A 20,495-nucleotide genomic window follows, 5' to 3' on the forward strand; every position below is an offset into this window, starting at 1 on the left:
GTGATAAAGGAAGCAAAATTTTCTACATTTCACTGAAACTGACAAAATGTTGACACCAATACACTGAGATAAATTATGGATATATAATGTAATTCTTAGAACAACCACTAAAAAGGCTATACTAACAGATACACTCAAAAGTACTAGAGGTAAATAAAAGTGCAATTCTAAAAACATTTTCAACTAATCCACAGGAAACAAAAAACAGAACAGAAAACAAACAAACAAAAATAGCCTAGCTATTTTTAGCTAGCCCTACCTATCAAATAATTACTACTTGGTCTAAATGCACCAATTAAAAACAGAGATTTGTGGGGCACCTGGGTGGCTCAGTCATTAAGTGTCTGCCTTCAGCTCAGGTCATGATCCCAGGGTCCTGGGATCGAGCCATATATGGGCTCCTTGCTCAGCGGGAGGCCGGTTTCTCCCTCTCCCCCTCCCCCTGCTTGTGGTTCCTCTCTCGCTGTGTCTCTGTCAAAAAACAAAACAAAACAAAACAAAAAACCCAGAGATTTGCAGAGTAAGAAAAAAAACTTGATCCAACTACATGTTTTCTATAAGAAGCTAATTTCAAATATAGTGAAAATGTAAAAATATATAATGAAAGTAATGTTTCTAGGAAGAAGTTGCTGCAGCTGAGGTCGAAGAGGTTGCTGCCTGTGTTCTCCTTCAGGATTTTGATGGATTCCTGTCTCACATTTAGGTCTTTCATCCGTTTTTAGTCTATATTTTAGTGTGGTGTAAGGAAAGGGTCCAGTTTCATTCTTCTGCATATGGCTGTCCAATTTTCCCAACACCATTTGTTGAAGAGACTGTCTTTTTACCATTGGACATTCTCTCCTGCTTTGTCGAAGATTAGTTGACCATAGAGTTGAGGGTCCATTTCTGGGCTCGCTATTCTCTTCCATTGATCCATGTGTCTGTTTTTGTGCCAGTATCCTCCTGTCTTTATGATTACAGCTTTGTAATAGAGCTTGAAGTCTGGAATTGTGATGCCACCAGCTTTGCTTTTCTTTTTCAACATTCCACTGGCTATTTGGGGTCTCTTCTGGTTCCATATACATTTTAGGATTATTTGTTCCATTTCTTTGAAAAAAGTTGATGGTATTTTGATAGGGATGGCATTATGCGTGTAGATTGCTCTAGGTAGCATTGACATTTTCACGAAATTTGTTCTTCCAATCCATGAGCACGGAATGCTTTTCCGTTTTGTTGTGTCTTCCTCTATTTCTTTAATGAGTATTCTACAGTTTTCTGAGTACAGATTCTTTGCCTCTTTGGTTAGATTTATTCAAAGGTATCTTATGATTTTGGGTGCAATTGTAAGTGGGATCGACTCCTTAATTTCTCTGTCTTCTGTCTTGTTGGTGTATAAAAATGCAACTAATTTCTGTGCATTGATTTAATATCCTGCCACTTTTCTGAATTCCTGTATGAGTTCTAGCAGTTTTGGGGTGGAGTCTTTTGGGTTTTTCCACATAAAGTATCATATCATCTGCAAAGAGTGAGAGTTTGACTTCTTCTTTGCTGATTTGGATGACTTTTATTTCTTTTTGTTTTCTGATTGCTGTGGCTAGGACTTCTATGTTGAATAGCAGTGGTGATAGTGGACATCCTGCCATGTTCCTGACCTTAGGGGAAAAGCTCTCAGTTTTTCCCCCAATGAGAATGATATTCGTTGTGGGTTTTTCACAGATGGCTTTTATGATATTGAAGTATGTACCCTCTATCCCTACACTCTGAAGAGTTTTAATCAAGAAAGGATTCTGTACTTTTTTTTTTTTTTTAGATTTTATTTATTTATTTGACAGAGAGAGACACAGCGAAGAGAGGGAACACAAGCAGGGGGAGTGGGAGAGAGAGAGAAGCAGGCTTCCTGCGGAGCAGGGAGCCCGATGCGGGGTTCGATCCCAGGACCCTGGGATCATGACCTGAGCCGAAGGCAGATGCTTAACGACTGAGCCACCCAGGTGCCCCAGGATTCTGTACTTTGCCAAATGTTTTTACTGCATCTATTGAGAATATCATATGGTTCTTGTTCTTTCTTTTATTAATGTAGTGTATCACATTGATTTGCAGATGTTGAACCAACCTTGCAGCCCAGGAATTAATCCCACTTGGTCGTGGTGAATAATCCTCTTAATGTACTGTTGGATCCTATTGGCTAGTATTTTGGTGAGAATTTTTGCATCCATGTTCATCAGGGATATTGGTGTGTAGTTCTCCTTTTTGATGGGGTCTTTGTCTGGTTTTGGGATCAAGGTAATGGTGGCCTCATAAAACAAGTTTGGAAGTTTTCCTTCCATTCCTATTTTTTGGAACAGTTTCAGAAGAATAGGTATTAATTCTTCTTTAAATGTTTGATACAATTCCCCTGGGAAGCCATCTGGCTCTGGGCTCTTGTTTGTTGGGAGATGTTTGATTATTACTTCAATTTCCTTACTGGTTATGGGTCTGTTCAGGTTTTCTATTTCTTCCTGGTTCAGTTTTGGTAGTTTATACTTCTCTAGGAATGCATCCATTTCTTCCAGATTGTCTAATTTACTGGCATATAGTTACTGGTAATAATTTTTAATAATTGCTTCTATTTCCTTGGTGTTAGCCGTGATCTCTCCTATTTCATTCATACTTTTATTAATTTGGGTCCTTTCTCTTTTCTTTTTGATAAGTCTGGCCAGGGGTTTATCAGTCTTATTAATTCTTTCAAAGAACCAGCTCCTCCTTTTGTTGATCTGTTCAACTGTTCTTTTGGTTTCTATTTCATTGATTTCTGCTCTGATCTTTATTATTTCTCTTCTCCTGTTGGGTTTAGGCTTTATTTGCTGTTCTTTCTCCAGCTCCTTTAGATGTAGGGTTAGGTTGTGTATTTGAGACCTTTCTTGTCTCTTGAGAAAGACTTCTATTGTTATATACTTTCCTCTTAGGATCGCCTTTGCTGCATCCCAAAGATTTTGAACAGTTGTGTTTTCATTTTCATTGGTTTCCATGAATTTTTTAAACTCTTTAATTTTCTGGTTGACCCATCCATTCTTTAGTAGGATGCTATTCAGCCTCCATGTATTTGAGTTCTTTCCAACTTTCTTCTTGTGATTGAGTTCTACTTTCAAAGCATTGTGGTCTGAAAATATGCAGGGAATGATCGCAATTTTTTGGTACCAATTGAGACCTGATTTGTGACCTAGGTTGTGATCTATTCTGGAGAATGTTCCAAGTGCACCAGAGAAGAATGTTTATTCTGTTGCTTTGGGATGGAATGTTCTGAATATATCTGTGAAGTCCATTTGGTCCAGTGTGTCATTTAAAATCTTAATTTCCTTGTTGATTTTTTGCTTAGATGATCTGTCCATTTCAGTAAGGGGGCTGTTAAAGTCGCCCACTATTATTGTATTGTTGTCGATGTGTTTCTTTGCTTTTGTTATTAATTGGCTTATATAATTGGTTGCTCCCAGGTTAGGGGCATAGATATTGAAAATTGTTAGATTTTATTATTGGATAGTCCATCACCAAAGGCAAGGGAAGCAAGGGTAAAAATGAACCATTGGACTTCATTAAGATAAAAGCTTTTTAACAGCAAAGGAAACAGTCAACAAAACCAAAAGACATCCTACAGAATAGGAGAAGATATTTGCAAATGTTTTATCAGATATAGGGCTAGTATCCAAAATCTATAAAGAACTTATCAAACTCAACACCCAAAGGACAAATAATCCAATCAAGAAATGTGCAGAAGACATGAACAGACACTTCTGCCAAGAAGACATACAAATGGCCAATAGACACATGAAAAAGTGTTCAACATCTCTCAGTCTCAGGGAAATACAAATCAAAACCTCAATGAGATAGCCCCTCACACTAGTCAGAATGGTTAAAATTAACAAGTCAGGAAAGGACAGATGTTGGCGGGGATGCGGAGAATGGGGAACCCTCCTACACTGTTGGTGAGAATGAAAGCTGGTGTAGCCACTCTGGAAAACAGAATGAAGGTTCCTCAAAAAGTTGAAAATAGAGCTACCTTATAACCCAGCAATTGCACTACTGGGTATTTACCCCAAAGTTACAAATGTAGTGATCCAAAGGGGCACATGCACCCCAATGTTTATAGTAGTAATGTCCACAATACCCAAACTATGCAAAGAGCCTAGATGTCCATCAACAGAGGAATGGATAAAGAAGATGTGGTACATATATACAATGGAATATTATGCAGCCATCAAAAATGAAATTTTGCCATTTGCAATGATGTGGATGGAACTAGAGGGTATTACACTAAACAAAATAAGTCAATAGAGAAAGACAATTATCATAAGATATCACTGATATGTGGAATTTGAGAAACAAGACAGAGGATCATAGGGGAAGGGAGGGAAAAATGAAACAAGATGAAACCAGAGAGGGAGACAAACCATAAGAGACTCTTAATCTCAGTAAACAAACAAGGTTGCTAGAGTGGAGGGGGCTGGGAGGGCTGGGGTGGATGGGTGATGGACATTGGAGAGGATATGTACTATGGTGAGCACTGTGAATTGTGTAAGACTGATGAATCACAGATCTGTACCCCTTAAACAAATAATACATTATATGTTGATAATATGTATATACATATATTATATATTATATATTAAAAGTAAAATGTTGGGGGGAAAAGATATACCAGGCAAACATGAATAAAAGAAAACAAGAGTGTTATATTGTTATTAGATAAAAATGACTTTTTTAAAAGATTTTATTATGTATTTGACAGAGATAGATACAGTGAGAGCAGGAACACAAGCACGGGGAGCAGGAGAGGGAGAAACAGACTTCCCACAGAGCAGGAAACCTGATGCTGGGCTCGACCCCAGGACCCTGGGATCATGACCTGAGCTGAAGGCAGATGCTTAACGACTGAACCACCCAGGCACCCCTAGATAAAAATGTCTTTAGAGCAAAGAAAATTACCAAGGATAAAGAGGAACCATTATATAATGATAGAAGGGTCATTTCACCAAGAAGACACAGCAATCTAAACTTTTATGCACCAAACAGTAGAGCTACAAAATGTATAGAAATGCAAAAACTGATAGAACTGAAAGGAAAAAACGACAAGTCCACTGTTATAACTGAAGATTTGTATATGCCTCTCTCAGCAACTGATAAGAACTACTTGGCAGAAAATGAACAAGAATATAAAAGAACTCAACAACCCCATCAACCAAAGTGTCTAATCCTTTCTTTTACCCATGGAAGATACACCGATATAGACCATAATCTTGACCATAAAACAAAACTTTACCATTTCAAAAAAATTGATCTAATATGAAGTATATTCTCTTGCCACAGTGGAATCAAACTATGTATCAGTACTAGAAAGACAACAGGAAAATCTCTAAACACTCTGAAACTAAATAATATGCTTCTAAATAATCCACAGGTAAAAGCAGAGGTCTAAAGGGAGCTAAAAAGTATATAGAATTGAAAGAAAATGAAAATCATATCATAATTTTTTGGGCACAACCAAAGCCATGCTGAGAGGATATTTATAGCACTAAATGCTTACATTAGAAAATAGAAAATATCTCAAATCTATACTCTAACTTTCTATATCAAGAAACCAGACAAAGAAGAGAACAACATATCAAAAGCAAGCAAAGGAAGGAAATAATACAGACAAGGGCAAAAATTAGTGGAAGTGTAAACAGGAAAATAATAGAGAAGATCAATAAAACTGAAGTCTTGTTCTTTGAAAAAAAAATTGATAAAATTGAGAAGCCTCCAGCAAGGCTGACAAAGAATAAAGTAGACACAAATGACTAGTACTAAGAATTAAATAGGGGATAGTAATACAAATGCTGCAGACATAAAAAAGATAATAAGGGAATACTATGAACAACTATACACTATAAATTTAATAATTTAGATGAAATAGATTACTTCCTTGAAAAATACAAGTTACCACAACTCACCCAATATGAAACAAATCATTTGAATAAACCTATAACTATTAAGGAGTTGAATTTGGAATTTTTTTAAACTCCCGAAAAGACAAATCTCTAGGCCCAGATATTTTTACTAAAGGATTTTACCAAATGTTTAAAGAAGGATTAATACCAAGTCTATACAGTCTTTTCTGGAAAATAAAAAAGAAGAAACACTTCCCAATTCATTTTATGAAGCTAGTATTCTCCTAATACCAAAACCAAAGAGAATACAAGAAAACTATATACTAGTGTTTCTCATGAACTTTGATGCAAAATCCTCTGAAAGAGTTTTTCAAAGAAATAAGTTTTGAATGCACTTTCAATAGACATCCCACCACCAGAGATAATATCAAGGATGTCTCCAAGATTCAGATTCTGCAAAGCATAAGTTTTCCCCACACCACTGTCTTTTTATAATACACAGTGTGCCACTAAAAATATTTTATTTAAATTTCACAAAAATAACATCAGGTCCAATATTTGGATGACCGACAAAGGTTTAAGACCAATAATTTAGAAATTGGCCTCACTTAAACAGAACTAGATTATCTTACAATCCTTTCTTACATAAAGATGTACTCTTTAGCCATATTCCCTTAACATCTATCTTCTTCTGTTCTCCCTTCACTGTAGGGGAATTTACTGTTCCAGTAGTCTCTATCATTCTACAAATCAGAAAAAGCAAGGCATTGGCCTCTCCCATCTCTTACTGCAAGGGGTGAGGTGGGGGGGTAGAATGGAAAATAGAGAAGATGAGGGCAAAGCTATAAAATTAGAGTCAAGTTGAGAAAATAATACCAGTGAGGAAAGAATAAGGCCATTCCACAGCAGGGAACAGTATTTTTAGAATGCTTACCTGAATGGTAGTTATTCAATATAAGTGAAAGTCTGAACAAACTATAATGCAAGACTTGTTTAATCAAAGTATAATCAACTCTCCTGAAATAGGATTTTTACTTAGAACTTTCTGTTCTTAATTAAGGGAAGCATCCTTGGCTAGTGGTTTGTCATTGTTGATCTCACACCCACTCTTGACCCCACCTCACCTGCAGAATATAGCGAATTTGCTGTTTTGTAAACTCTGACAATCCTTTAGGAATCAAGGATTCAATGTCTTCTGACTGTAAGAAAAGAAGTTTATCCATTTAACAGATGCATATTAGTATTATAATCTTAGGGTCAGTAGTTCACAGACTTCTGTGCAGCAGAGCATATTTTTAGGAACATCAAAAGATTATTTCATTTTCTGGGCAATAGTTGCTACCAACTTCATTTCTAGCCTTATCAGTTCTTACTTTTAAAAAATTGATTATACCATATACACTATGGAAAGAACCTTGAATTCCAGGCATTTTAGGGAACAGCTTTGTGCAACCAACCAGATGTTCCATTTTTACTTTTTTAAAAGAGTAATTTAAAAAAGAAGATGGTTCTCAAATCCCATTAAACACTTTATTTCAGTGTATCTTTCAAAAACTGGAAGCTTTGCTGGGTGGTTAATATGACATTTTCAAGGTTGATTTTTTTAAATAACGAAAATTTGGGGAAATAAAATTAAGAGCTTATTGAGGATTTATATTGAGCTATGATAACTTCTGAAAAATTAAGATGTTGCCACAACAACACTGAGAAGCTTTAACTAGTTTTTTTTGGCTTGAAGAAACACAGATTTATTATCTCATAGATCTAGAGATTGGAAGTCAGTGGGCTAAAATTAATGTATCAGCAGGACTGCATTCTTTTGGTGGGCTCTAGGGGAGAATCTATTTCATTGCTTTTTTGTTTCTACAGGCTGCATGAATTCCTTGGCTGGTGGCCTCATCACTCCAACCTTGGCTTCTCTTGGCAGATTTAACTCTGACCTCCTGCCTCCCTCTTTTAAGGACCCTTAGTGATTACATTGGATCCACCCACATAATCCAGGATAATCTCCTTACTTTAAGATCCTTAATTTAGTCACATTTGCAAAGTCCCTTTTGCCATGTTAAAGTAACATATTCAAAGGTTTCGGGGATTAGGATGTGGACATCTTTGGGAGGCCATTATTCTGTCTTCCACATCATCTTATTGCCCTCATTCTGAAGCTCATATCCATACAGTTCCCTTTGTGAAGTCTAGATCCAAAAGAGGGAGATTCTAATAGAGGCAGGGTCTCCCTCTCCACCTGCCCAAGACCCTCCTCCTTGGATGACTGACCAAGAATCCACTTCCTCAGAGCATATCTTGCCCTCTTCCACAGGGGGTGACCTTTCTCTATGGCTGTTGCAAGACAAGTTCATTACAATACCATCCAGTACCCCTGACTTCAGTACCCCTCCCTCAAACCATAGAAGAATGATATCCTTACAAAAACACAGAGAGCTGGCCTCCTGGGTGGCTCAGGCAGTTAAGTGTCTGACTCTTGATTTTGTCTCAAGTCATGATCTCGGGGTCCTACAATCAAGCCCCACCTTAGTCTCAGTGCTGAGTGTGGAGCCTGCTTAAGATTCTCTCTTTCCCTCTCCCTCTGCCCCTACCCCTACTCACACACACACTCTCTCTCTCAAGTAAATAAATAAATCTTAAAAAAAAAAAAACAGAGAGGAAAGTACTGAAGCTAAGGTACTTCAGACACTTATCTCCCCAAATCCCATGCCTAGCCCACCAAGCATCATTGTCTTCTTTTTTTTTTTATTCAAGTGTAATTAACATGCAGTTATATTAGTTTCAGGTGTACAATATGATTCAACAACTGTATACATTTCTCAGTGCTTATCAAATTAAGTGTACTTTAAGCCTCTTTATCTATTTTATCCATCACCCCACTGACCTCTCCTCTGGTGAGAAGCTTCAACTAATTTTAAGTGAGAAGCAATTCAGTACTTCTTAATGGCAATCTAGGGCTTTCTGAATTATTGTAATGAATACAGTATATCAATGCACTGGAAATAAAAAAATAACACAAAAAGGCCACTGTGCTTTTTTATTACATTGAAATCAGTTTTCCCTATTTGATGACTTATTCCATTAAAAGTAATTATTAACAAAATGTGCATATATAATAGAATTAATACTTGAAAAAAATGTACTTTAAGTTGCTGTCTATTTGGCATGGGTCATATAAGGTTTCAAAATGCACTAAAACTAAATTTGCTATTTATTTAGTTAATGTAGGTTTCAATTTTCTAAAGCAAAGAGTATTTGGTCAATGAAATTTTAAATGTTTTGATAAACAAAGACAAATTAAATCATAAATGACAACTGATAAAACATTTTTGCATGAATAATTATTACTCTTATTATTATTTTAAATATCTATTTATTTTAAAGGGCATGCCAGAGAAAGACAGTGGAGGGGAGGGGCAGAGGGAGAAGGAGAGAAAGAACTTCAAGCAGATGCCACACTGAGCATGGAGCCCAACGTGGCTCTCAATTCCACAACCCTAAGATCATGACCTGAGCTGAAATCAAGAGTTCGAAGCTCAACTAACTGAGCCACCCAGGCTCCCCAATGATTATTACTTTTTATAGCCATTACAAATATATAAATAGTTTTATCATTTTAAAGGCAAAATCATCATCATGTTTTTCACTAATCTCTGTTTCCAGTCTAATATAGGTACCAAACTAAAACAATATCATTAGTGAAAATGTCAGAATCTGCTTTGTTATCAACTATATTTGATTTTCAACTATTTTTGCACTTACCTCAGCTGTAGACTCAAAGTCCTCTTTGCTGTAAGAGTGAAAAAAAAGGATAGACAACTTAAGAAAATGTATATAATGATCATATATAAATGTTAGTGTTCAAATTATATTATCTTACTTTTTGATATATCATAATAGCAACATTTAAATTTATAATTCAAATAAATTTTAAACTAACTAAAATGGAATTGACAAAAATAAAGATAATTTTCCTGGAACTAGCTAATCTATTAAAATGAATAATATCAAAATAACAAACCAAAAGAATATAAAGAATCAGTTACTGCCATCCATTAGCACCTGTTCATTTGTGGATAGATGTACAAGTCCTTGGCACTGGCCATAAGTGCTACCTGAGTGAATTAATAACAATAATAGTTGTTCTCTATTTCCACCTCCCTCCTGTATTGCTTACTTTCAGTGCTGAGTCCAGCTTCTCTCCATAGAGTCTTCAAGTTATTCATACCCTTTTCATCAAAATCAAAACTTGCAAGACAAGGCTAACTCATTCAATCTACACTACACTATATGGCAGTGACAAAACTTAAAATGTATTTGAATGTTTACATAGGGACAGGGCCTTAAGCAACATGACCAAAATTCTAGTGGGATAATAGAACTTCTAGCATCAAAATGGATGTTTGGGCACCAGGGTTGGAAGACCCTTTGTGATGCCATGTTAGGTAGGCAAATGCTGCAAAAGAATTGTTAGTGATTATGCCAGTCTGCCACTTGCTCCTTTGGGGAATAATGAAAGTGGAAAAGGGTATAGTTCTAGAGTCAGTGGCAAGAGACAGGCCTTTATTTCTGCCTACTTGCTCCATCTGTGCTTAATTGAAGAACTGGGTACAAAATATATGGTGAATATACCTCTCAAATAAAAACACAGTAACACATGTCCTGACAGCAAGGCAGAATATTTTAAAGATGGTCATATAAAATCAGAGGTATATGAGTGCCACATCTTCAGTATAAGAAAAAAGTATTTTAGAGATATGTTAGGACATTAGCTCCTACCTTTACCTTCTAAGTAAGTGCTTATGAGTAATATATTGCTTACAGAGATAAGAGGGTCACTCACTGTACAAAACATCTTGCATACGTTTAAAAAAAAGACTAATGTGGAAGAAGATAACTGAAGATTCAATTTCCTGAAGCATGACTACATATTTGCTGTTGTTTGTATGTATGTATGTGACATTTCCTGTGTTGCCCAAAATAGAAATTGTGGAAAGGCCCTAGAAATATAAATAAATAAATAAATAAATAAAATATCATGTACTTTTTGAATGCTTTATTAAAGTAATGGCATGCATATACTGGGAGTGACAACAAGTTAAAAATAATAATCAATGCAGTTTTAGTCATCTTTCATTACTATTAACTGGAATTATTACAGTATTAATGGACCTTTCTGTTAAAAATTCCACTTCCCAAGCCAACCTAGTACATGTGTCCCTAGTCATTTCTTTCTACAAATAAGAAAACAAAACAAACAAATAAAGCAAGGAACAATCAACAGCACTTAATACTGCAATGTTTTAAAGTAACCAGAATGGTTTTGTGAGACAACTTTCCTTAATTCTGACCCTGAACCCACTCATTGCTTAATTGTAACATAGAAAAAGAAGAAAAGTGGGGACAAAAGGAGAGGACAAAAGAGGGGACAAAAGAGAGAGAGTGAGAACAAAGACAGCAGAGCAAGGAGGTGGAGAGGTCAATGTGAATTACATCTCCAACCTCACCAGGGGATGGTGGCTAGAATTACAATGGGCAGAAAACAACAACAACAACAACAACAACAACAAAAAACCCACAAAAAAACCAAAACAAAAAACAGTGGCAAGAGAGGAGGAGAACATGGCAGCAGAGTAGGAAGACCCTAGGTTCCTCAATTCCCATGAACACAACTAGAGTACTAGCAAATCATCCTAAACATCCTAGAAATTGACCTGAAGACTGACAGAACAAACTTCACAACTAAAGGGAGACAAGAGGCCACATCAAAGAAAGTAGGAAGTATGGAGATGTGGTTTAAGGGAAAAACAGATTCTGGGTGCTGTGAAGGGGAGAGCCATGGTCACGGAGAATGGTGAGAGAGAGAGAGAGAGGAGCACACAGGGAAACCCACATGGAGAATGTTTTCCCAAAGCCATTGGCTTGGCCAATGAGAAGGGCTGAATTTAGTTAGACCTTGCAACCAGCAGGGCTTAAAGCCTGGTTTTAAAGGACAGCAGGTTTGGCTGAGATAGAGCCCTGAGAGCACTGCTCTGCTCCTGGAGAGAAGGCAGGCAAACAACCTGGGGGCAGATGGTATGGCAACAAAGATCTGAAGTATGCCTCAGGCACACAGTGGAGAGATTATACACTGCTCTCAGAGCACGTCGTCGCTGAGAGGCAGCTTTCACAGAGGCCTCTCTGAGAAGAAAGGAGCTGGCTGGCAACATTTTCTACCCCGACCCCAGCATAAACAGAGAGCCACCTGTAGTAAGCAGTTCAGTGGGGACACTGGCTGCCTAACTTGCTTATACCAATCCTACCTGCCTGTGCTTTGGTGGGACTGCCCTTCTAAGTCAAGCATACCTCAGTACCAACACAGTGGGCCCCTCCTCCAGAAGACCTGCCAAACCCCTGCTCACACTAGATCTGCAGGGCCTCAGTCCTGGTAAAGTTAGTGTCAGGTCTCATTTCACAAGCAGACCAGATCACACTGAGTAAAAACTCACCACATTCAGGCCAGGTACCAAACACTGCTCACAGCAGGCAAGGAGAGCCTAGGCAGATGACTGACCTGAAGGATACCACAGCCAAAATATCACCACAGAGTGCACACAGCACATATGAGAGACACTCCCTGAAGTGCCAGGCTCTGGGCACTAGAAAACCTCTTCCTCAGAAGGACATTAATTTCAGGAGCAGGAGACATAACCAGCTTTTCTAACACAAAGAAGAAGGCAGACACTAAGACAAAATGCCAAGACAGAGAAACTTATCCCAAATGAAGGAACAAGATAAGGCCACAGTTGTAGATCTAAGTGAAACAGATATAAGCAACAGGCCTGGTGGAGAATTTAAAGCAACATTCATAAGGATACTCACTGGGCTTCAGAAAAGAATGCAAGACATCAGTGAGACCCTTATCACAGAGATAAAAAAGTCAAAAAAGAATCAGTCAGAGATCAATAATGCAATAAATGAGATTGGAAACAAACTTGATGCAATCAACAGCAGGCTGTAAGAAGCAGGGGAATGAATCAGTGACCCAGCAGATGAAATAATGGAAAATAATGAAGCTGAACAAAAGAGAGAAAGAAGAATTAATGTAATATGAGAATAGACTTAGGAAACTCAATGACTCCATCAAATGTAATAACATTCATATTATAGGAGTCACAGAAAAAAAAGAGAGAGAAAAGGGGGCAGAAAACTTATTTGAAGAAATAATAGCTGAAAGTTTCCTTAATCTGCAGAAACAGACATCCTGATCCAGGAGGCACAGAGAACTCCTATCAAAATCATCAAAAGCAGGCCAACACCAAGACATATTGTAATTAAATTTGCAAAATATAGTGAAAAAGAAAACATCTTAAAAGCAACAAGACAGAAGTCCTTAATATACAAGGGAAGACCCATAAGTCTAGCTGCAGTTTTCTCAACAGAAACTTGGCAAGCCAGAAGAGAGTAGCATGATATATTCAAAGTGCTGAAGGGGACAAATCTGCAGTCAAGAATATTCTATCCAGCAAGGCTAACATGCAGAATAGGAGAGATATCTTCCCAGACAAACAAAAACTAAAGGAGTTCATGACCACTAAACCAGCTCTGCAAGGAATATTCAAGGGGACTCTGAGTGCAAAGGAGAGACCAACAGTGACAAACACAAGAAAGAATGAGAGAAAATCTCCAGAAACAATGACAAAAAAGTAATAAATGCATATGAACCAATAATTATTTTGAATGTAAATGGACTAAATGCTCCAGTCAAAAGACATAAGTGTCAGAATGGATTAAAAAACAAGACCCATCTATATGCTTCCTACAAAAGACCTATTTTAGACCTAAAGACACCTGTAGATTTAAAGTGAAGGGATGGGGGGCCTGGGTGGCTCAGTTGGTTAAGCGTCTGCCTTTGGCTCAGGTCATGATCCCAGGGTCCTGGGATTGAGCCCCGCATCAGGTTCCCTGCTTGGCGGGGAGCCTGCTTCTCCCTCTTCCCTTACTCGTGCTCTCTCTCTTTCAAATAAATAAATAAAATCTTTAAAAAAAAAAAAAAGGAAAGTGAAGGGATGGAGAAACATTTATCATACAAATGGATGTCTAAAGAAAGCCTGAGGAACAATACTTATATCACACAATCTAGACCTTAAAACAAGGACTGTAACAAGAGACAAAGAGGGGCTATATAATCATAAAGGGAAAAATCCAACAAGAAGATATAATAATTGTAAATATTTATGCACCCAACATGGGAGCACCCAAATACATAAAACAGATAATAACTAACATAAAGAAACTAATGGATAATAATACAATAATAGTAGGGAACTTTAACACCCCACTTACATCAATGGACAGATAATCCAAACAAAAAATCAACAAGAAAACAATGGCTTTGAATGACACACTGGACCAGATGGACTTAACAGATATATTCAGAACATTCCAACCTAAAACATGAGAATACACATTCTTTTCAAGTGCACGTAGGACATTCTCCAGAAGAGATCACATATTAGGTCACAAAACTGGCCCCAACAAATACATAAATTTGCAATCATACCATGCACCTTTTCTGACCACAACACTAGGAAAAAGACATCAACCACAAGAGAAAACTTGGAAAACCACAAATACATGGAGCTTAAGCAAAATGTTACTAAACAATGAATCAGACAAACAGGAAATCAAAGAAAAAAAATCCATGGAAACAAATGAAAATGAAAACAAAATTGTCCAAAACCTTTGGTATGCAGCAAAAGTGATCCAAAAGGGAAATATATAGCAATACAGGCCTACCTCAAGAAGCAAGGAAAATCTCAAATAAACAACCTAAACTTACACCTAAAGGAGCTACAAAAAGAAAGGAAGTAATAAAGATTAGAGCAGAAATAAATGATATAGAAATAAAAAGAGTAGAAAAATCAATGAAACCAGGAAATGGTTCTTTGAAAAAAATTAATAAACTTGATAAATCTCTAGTCAGAATTATCAAAAAGATAAGCACCCTAATAAATGAAATTATAAGTAAGATAGGAAGAATAACAACTGACACCACAGTAATACAAACAATTATAAGAGAATATTATGAAAAGTTATATGCCAAGAAGTTGGACAACGTGGAAGAAGTGGATAAATTCCTAGAAAGATATAAATTACCAAAACTGAAACAGGAAGGAATAAAAAACTTGAACAGCAATAACCAGCAAAGAAGTTGAATCAGGAAACAAAAAAATTCCCAACAAACAAAAGTCAGGGGCCAGATGGTTTACAGGAAAATTCTACCAAACGTTTAAAGAAAAGCTAATACCTATTCTTCTCAAAATATTGCATGAAATAGAAAAGGAAAGAAAACTTGCAAATTCATTCTATGAGGCCAGCATTACCCTGACACCAAAACCAGATAAAGACTCCACAAAAAAAAAAAAAAAGAGAAAGAGAGAGAAATACAGACCAATATCCCTGATGAACATGGATACAAAAATTCTCAATAAGATACTAGTAAACCAAATCCAACAATACATTAAAAAACATTCAGCACAATCAAGTGGGATTTATTCCTAGGTTGCAAGGGTGGTTCAATATTCACAAATCAATCAAGATGATACACCACATTAAAAAAAGAAAGGATAAGAATCACATGATCATTTCAATATATGCAAAGAAAGCATCTGACAAAGTATAACATCCATTCATGATAAAAACCCTCAGCAAAGTTTAGGGGGAACATGACCCCAACATAATAAAGGTCATATATAAAAACCCACGACTAATATCCTCAATGGGGAAAAACCAGAGCATTTCCCTAAGGTCAGGAACAAGACAGAGATTTCACTCTCCCAGCTGTTATTTAACATAGTACTGGATGTCCTAGCCACAGCAATCAGACAAGAAAAAGAAATAAAAGGCATCAAATCAGCAAGGAAGAAATCAAACTCTCACTATTTGCAGATGACAAGATACAATATATAGAAAACCCAAAAGACCCCACCAAAATTTCCTAGAGCTGATACAGGAATTCAGTAATCTTGTAGGACACAATATCACTATACAGAAATCTGTTGCATTTCTATACACCAGTAATGAAGCAGCCAAAAGAGAAATCAAAGAACCAATCCCATTTACAATTGTGCCAAAAACAGTAAGATACCTAACCAAAGAGGCAAAAGACCTAGACTCTGAAAACTGTAAAACACTGATGAAAGAAATTGCAGAGGACACAAAGAAATGGAAAGACTTTCCATTCTCATGGGTTGGAAGAAAAAATATTGTTAAAATGTCTATGCTACTCAAAGCAATCTACACATTCAATGCAATCCCAATCAAAATACCATCAACATTTTTCACAGAGCTGGAAAAAAACAATCCCAAAATTTGTATGGAATCAGAAAAGATCCTGAATAGCCAAAGGAATCTTGAAAAAGAAAAGCAAAGCTGGAGTAATCACAATTCTGGACTTCAAGTTATTTTACAAAGCTGTAGTGATCAAAACAGTATGGTACTGGCACAAAAATAGAAAAATAGATCAATAGAACAGAATAGAAAACCCAGAAATGAACCCACAACTATATGGTCAATTAATCTTCAACATAGCAGGAAAGAATATCCAAAGGGAAAAAAGGCACTCTCTTCAAAAAATGGTGTTGGGAAAAATGGACAGCATCATATAAAAGAATGAAACTAGACCACTTACACCAACTACCAAAAGAAATTCAAAATGGATTAAAGACCTAAATGTGAAACCTAGAACCATAAAAATCCTAGAGGAGAACACAGGTAACCTCTTTGACATCAGCCATAGCAACTTCTTCCTAGAAATGTCTCTCAAAGCAAGAGAAACAAAAGCAAAATTGAATTATCTTTTAAATTGAACTATTTGGACTTCATCAAAATAAAATCTTCTGCAAAGCGAAGGAAGCAATCAACAAAATAAAAGGCAACCTATGGAATTGAAGAAGATATTAGCAAATGGCGTATCTGATAAAGGTTTAGTACCCAAAATATGAAAAGAATTTATGAAACTCAACACCCAAAAAATGAATAATCCAACATAAAAATAGGCAGAAAGCATTATCAACAATAGCCAAACTATGGAGAGAGCCCAAATGTCCACTGACTGATGAATGGGTAAAGAAGATGTAGTGTATATATATATATATATATATATATATATATATATATATATACATATATACATATATATACACACACTATTATATATACACAATTATATGTATAATTATTATATTAATATTATTATATTAATGTATATATATAATGGAATATTAATCAGCCATCAAAAAAAATTAATACTTGCCATTTGCAATGATGTGGATGGAGCTAGAATATATTATGCTCAGCGAAATAAGTCAGATAGAGAAAGAAAAATACCATATGATTTAACTCCTCTGTGGAATTTAAGAAACAAAACAGATGAACATATGGGAGGGGGGAAAAAGAGAGGGAAACAAACCATAAGAGACTCTTAATGACAGAGAACAAGCTGAGGATTGATGGAGGGAGATGGGTGGGGGATGGGCTAGATAAGTGAGGGGTATTAAGGAGGGCACTTGTTATGATGAGCACTGGGCATTGTGTGTAAGTGATGAATCACTGAATTCTACTTCTGAAAACAATATCGCACTTTATGTTAACTAACTAGAATTTATTTAATTTTTAAAGATTTTATTTATTTATTTGAAAGAGAAAGAGTGAATGAGAGAGAGAGAGAGCACAACCCGGGGGGAAGGGAAAAGGGAGAAGCAGACTCCCCAGTCTCCCCAATGAGGAGGGAGCCCAAAGTAGGGATTGACCCCACGACCCTGAGATCATGACCTGAGCTGAAGGCAGACACTTAACCGACTGAGCCACCCAGGCACCCAAACTAACAAGAATTTAAACAGAAATCAAAAAAATTAAAATGGGCAGAAGACATGATTAGACATTTTCCCAAGAGAGAGATGGCCAACAGACACATGAAAAGATGCTCACCATCACTGGTCATCAGGGAATACAAATCAAAACTACAATGAGATATTACTTCACTCCTGTCAGAATGGCTAAAATCAACAAGACAAGAAATGACAATTGTTGATAAGGGCGTGGAGAAAGGGGAACTTTCTTGCACGGTTGGTGGGAATGCAAACTGGTGCAGCCACTCTGGAAAACAGTATGGAGGTTCTTCAAAAAGTTAAAAATAGAACTACTCTAGGATCCAGCAATTGCATGACTAGGTATTTACCCAAAGAATACAAAAATACTAACTCAAAGGGATACATGCACTCTGATGTTTATAGAAGCATTATTTACAATAGCCAAAGTATGGAAACAGCCCAAGTGTCCATCAACTGATGAATGGATAAAGAAGAGGTGAGATATATATAATGGAATATTATTCAGCCATAAAAAAGAATGATATCTTGCCCTTTGCAATGACATTGGTGCAGCTAGAGAGTATTATGCTAAGGGAAATAAGTCAGTCAGAGAAAGACAAATACCATATGATTTCACTCATATGTGGTGGAATTTAAGAAACAAAACAAAAGAGCATGGGGAAAAAGAGAGACAAACCAAGAAACAGACTCTTAATTATAGAGAATAAACTGATGGTTACCAGAGGGGAGGTGGGTGGAGGATGGGTTAAGTAGGTGATAGGGATTAAGGAGTCCATTTGTTATGATGAGCACCAGTGTTGTATGGAAGTGTTGAATCATTATATTGTACACCTGAAACTAATATTACACTGTATGTTAACTAACTGTAATTTAAATAAAAATTTTAATTTTTTTTAAAAAACAGTGACACTACTATATGCCATCTCACCTCTTAGGAAAGAAGGAATATAATAAGGAAAAACAAACAGAAAATAATGAAAGGTGGAAAAGAGGGAAGGAATAAAGAGAAAGAAACTGACAACCTTCTAACAGAAAGTCTTAATCACCAAAATTTTAAAAGACCCTCTCCACTGTGGAGTGTTTATTAATGTGGAGACACTACCTTTCTATTTCTTTTGTGTGTGTATTATTTTAGGTACTCTAAGAATTAAATTCAAGGCTTTGTATTGCTTAATCACATATTTAAGTTATCCATGTAAATTTATCAAAACCCCTCAATGAAAGTGTTGTTCCAAAACCACGGATTACACTTTTACTGGGATAATCACTATGAAATAACATAACTTATTTTGTTCAGTTACTTTGTCTACTTCTAATTAGTATGAAACTAATAAATTTGGAATATATTCAACTCTCATTCTATAACCCTTTATTGAGTAGAAACTTTGTCAAATCCATGTGTTCTGAACTATTTTGGGGCAATACAAACCACAAATACTGTCTTACTTCATATAAACATAGTTGTTCCAAGACAAAATTTGAACAATGTCAAACCAGTCTAAATACTGTGAACTTTTCAAGTTTGATGATTCAAAAAATTGATAATTTCTTCAATTTTTCTGCATTATCTTAAATAATTTGGAGATATATGTCTAATACTGAAAGGTTAAGTGATTTGCCTAAGGAGAAAAGCTTCTCAGAATATGGGTTCTAATCTCAGATCTTTTGACCTTTGTGGCCTTAGGTAAGTGATTCTCAAACTTAAGCATATATCAGAGTCCTCTGGAGGTTTGTTGCTGTCCCCTACTCCCTTAGTTTCTGATTCTGTAGTGCTATTTCCAAGTTCTCACATGATGCTGATACTGCTTGTAAGTGTATGTCTTTTCTTTTTTTTAAAGATTTTATTTATTTATTCATGAGAGATAGAGAGAGAGAGGCAGAGGCAGAGGGAGAAGCAGGCTCCCCGCGGAGCAGGGAGCCCGATGCGGGACTCGATTCCAGGACCCTGGGATCATGACCTGAGCTGAAGGCAGACGCTTAACCGACTGAGCCACCCAGGCGTCCCGTGTAAGTGTATGTCTTCAATCATTTTTGGCTTATAACAAATCTAAGAGGTAAGTATTGTTATTATAATACCTATTTTACAGATGAAGAAACTGAAGTACAGAGAAAGTAAACAAGTTGCCTGACATTACACATCAAGTATGTAACAAAAGCTGAAACATAAGCCCAGGATATGAACTCTGGATCTAGAATCAGGGTACTTAAGACTAAGTCTCTATATGCTTTTGATTTTACAATGTGATACTTTGATAGAAATATTCATATGGCATGATGAATGTACAGAGATGAACACTTGACCAAATTAAATATCTAAGAGAGGATTTGTAGAAAAGTTGAGTCACAGTTTATAGGTAAAATAGTACTCAAAAATGTTTAATCCATTTCAAGCATTTAGTAGCTGTTGTGACCTTAAGTTAATAACTTACTCCCTTTGGGTCTCCATTTGAAACTTTCTAGGGTTACTGTACAAATTAGACAATATAAGAAAAGTACTTAGCACAGTGTCCTTGGCACTTAGTGTACACTCAATAAATAATTGACTACTCAGAGTGAGGGGGAAGATTTTAAGGTAGTGACCTTATGCAAATGGCTGGTTGTGTGAAATAGTTTTTTGGGTAATGAGAAAAGGTGTTTATTAGAATAAAACAATGAAGAAGGCCTAACTGAAGATGGAAATCATGCATTTATAATGACTCCATGAATGCCTGTGCTTTTCTCTAACTGTGCTCAACTGCAT

At 36.3% G+C, this 20,495-nt stretch overlaps 1 protein-coding gene across 1 annotated transcript in view; it reads right to left on the minus strand.

The window, feature by feature from the left end:
• The window catches only part of POF1B (POF1B actin binding protein), a 98,753-nt gene that overhangs the window by 21,855 nt on the left and 56,403 nt on the right, over window positions 1-20,495 (minus strand). Inside the window, exons 7-8 of the mRNA XM_045899858.1 lie at window positions 9,645-9,672; window positions 7,004-7,078 (exon numbers count right to left, since the gene is read on the minus strand). Coding sequence (XP_045755814.1) covers window positions 7,004-7,078; window positions 9,645-9,672 — 103 coding nt within the window. The remainder of the gene's footprint in view (window positions 1-7,003; window positions 7,079-9,644; window positions 9,673-20,495) is intronic.

This window comes from Mirounga angustirostris, unplaced genomic scaffold (genome assembly GCF_029215605.1).
Source record: "Mirounga angustirostris isolate CCGP_5_RB_7025 unplaced genomic scaffold, mMirAng1.0.hap1 SCAF_11, whole genome shotgun sequence".
Lineage (NCBI taxonomy): Eukaryota > Metazoa > Chordata > Mammalia > Carnivora > Phocidae > Mirounga > Mirounga angustirostris.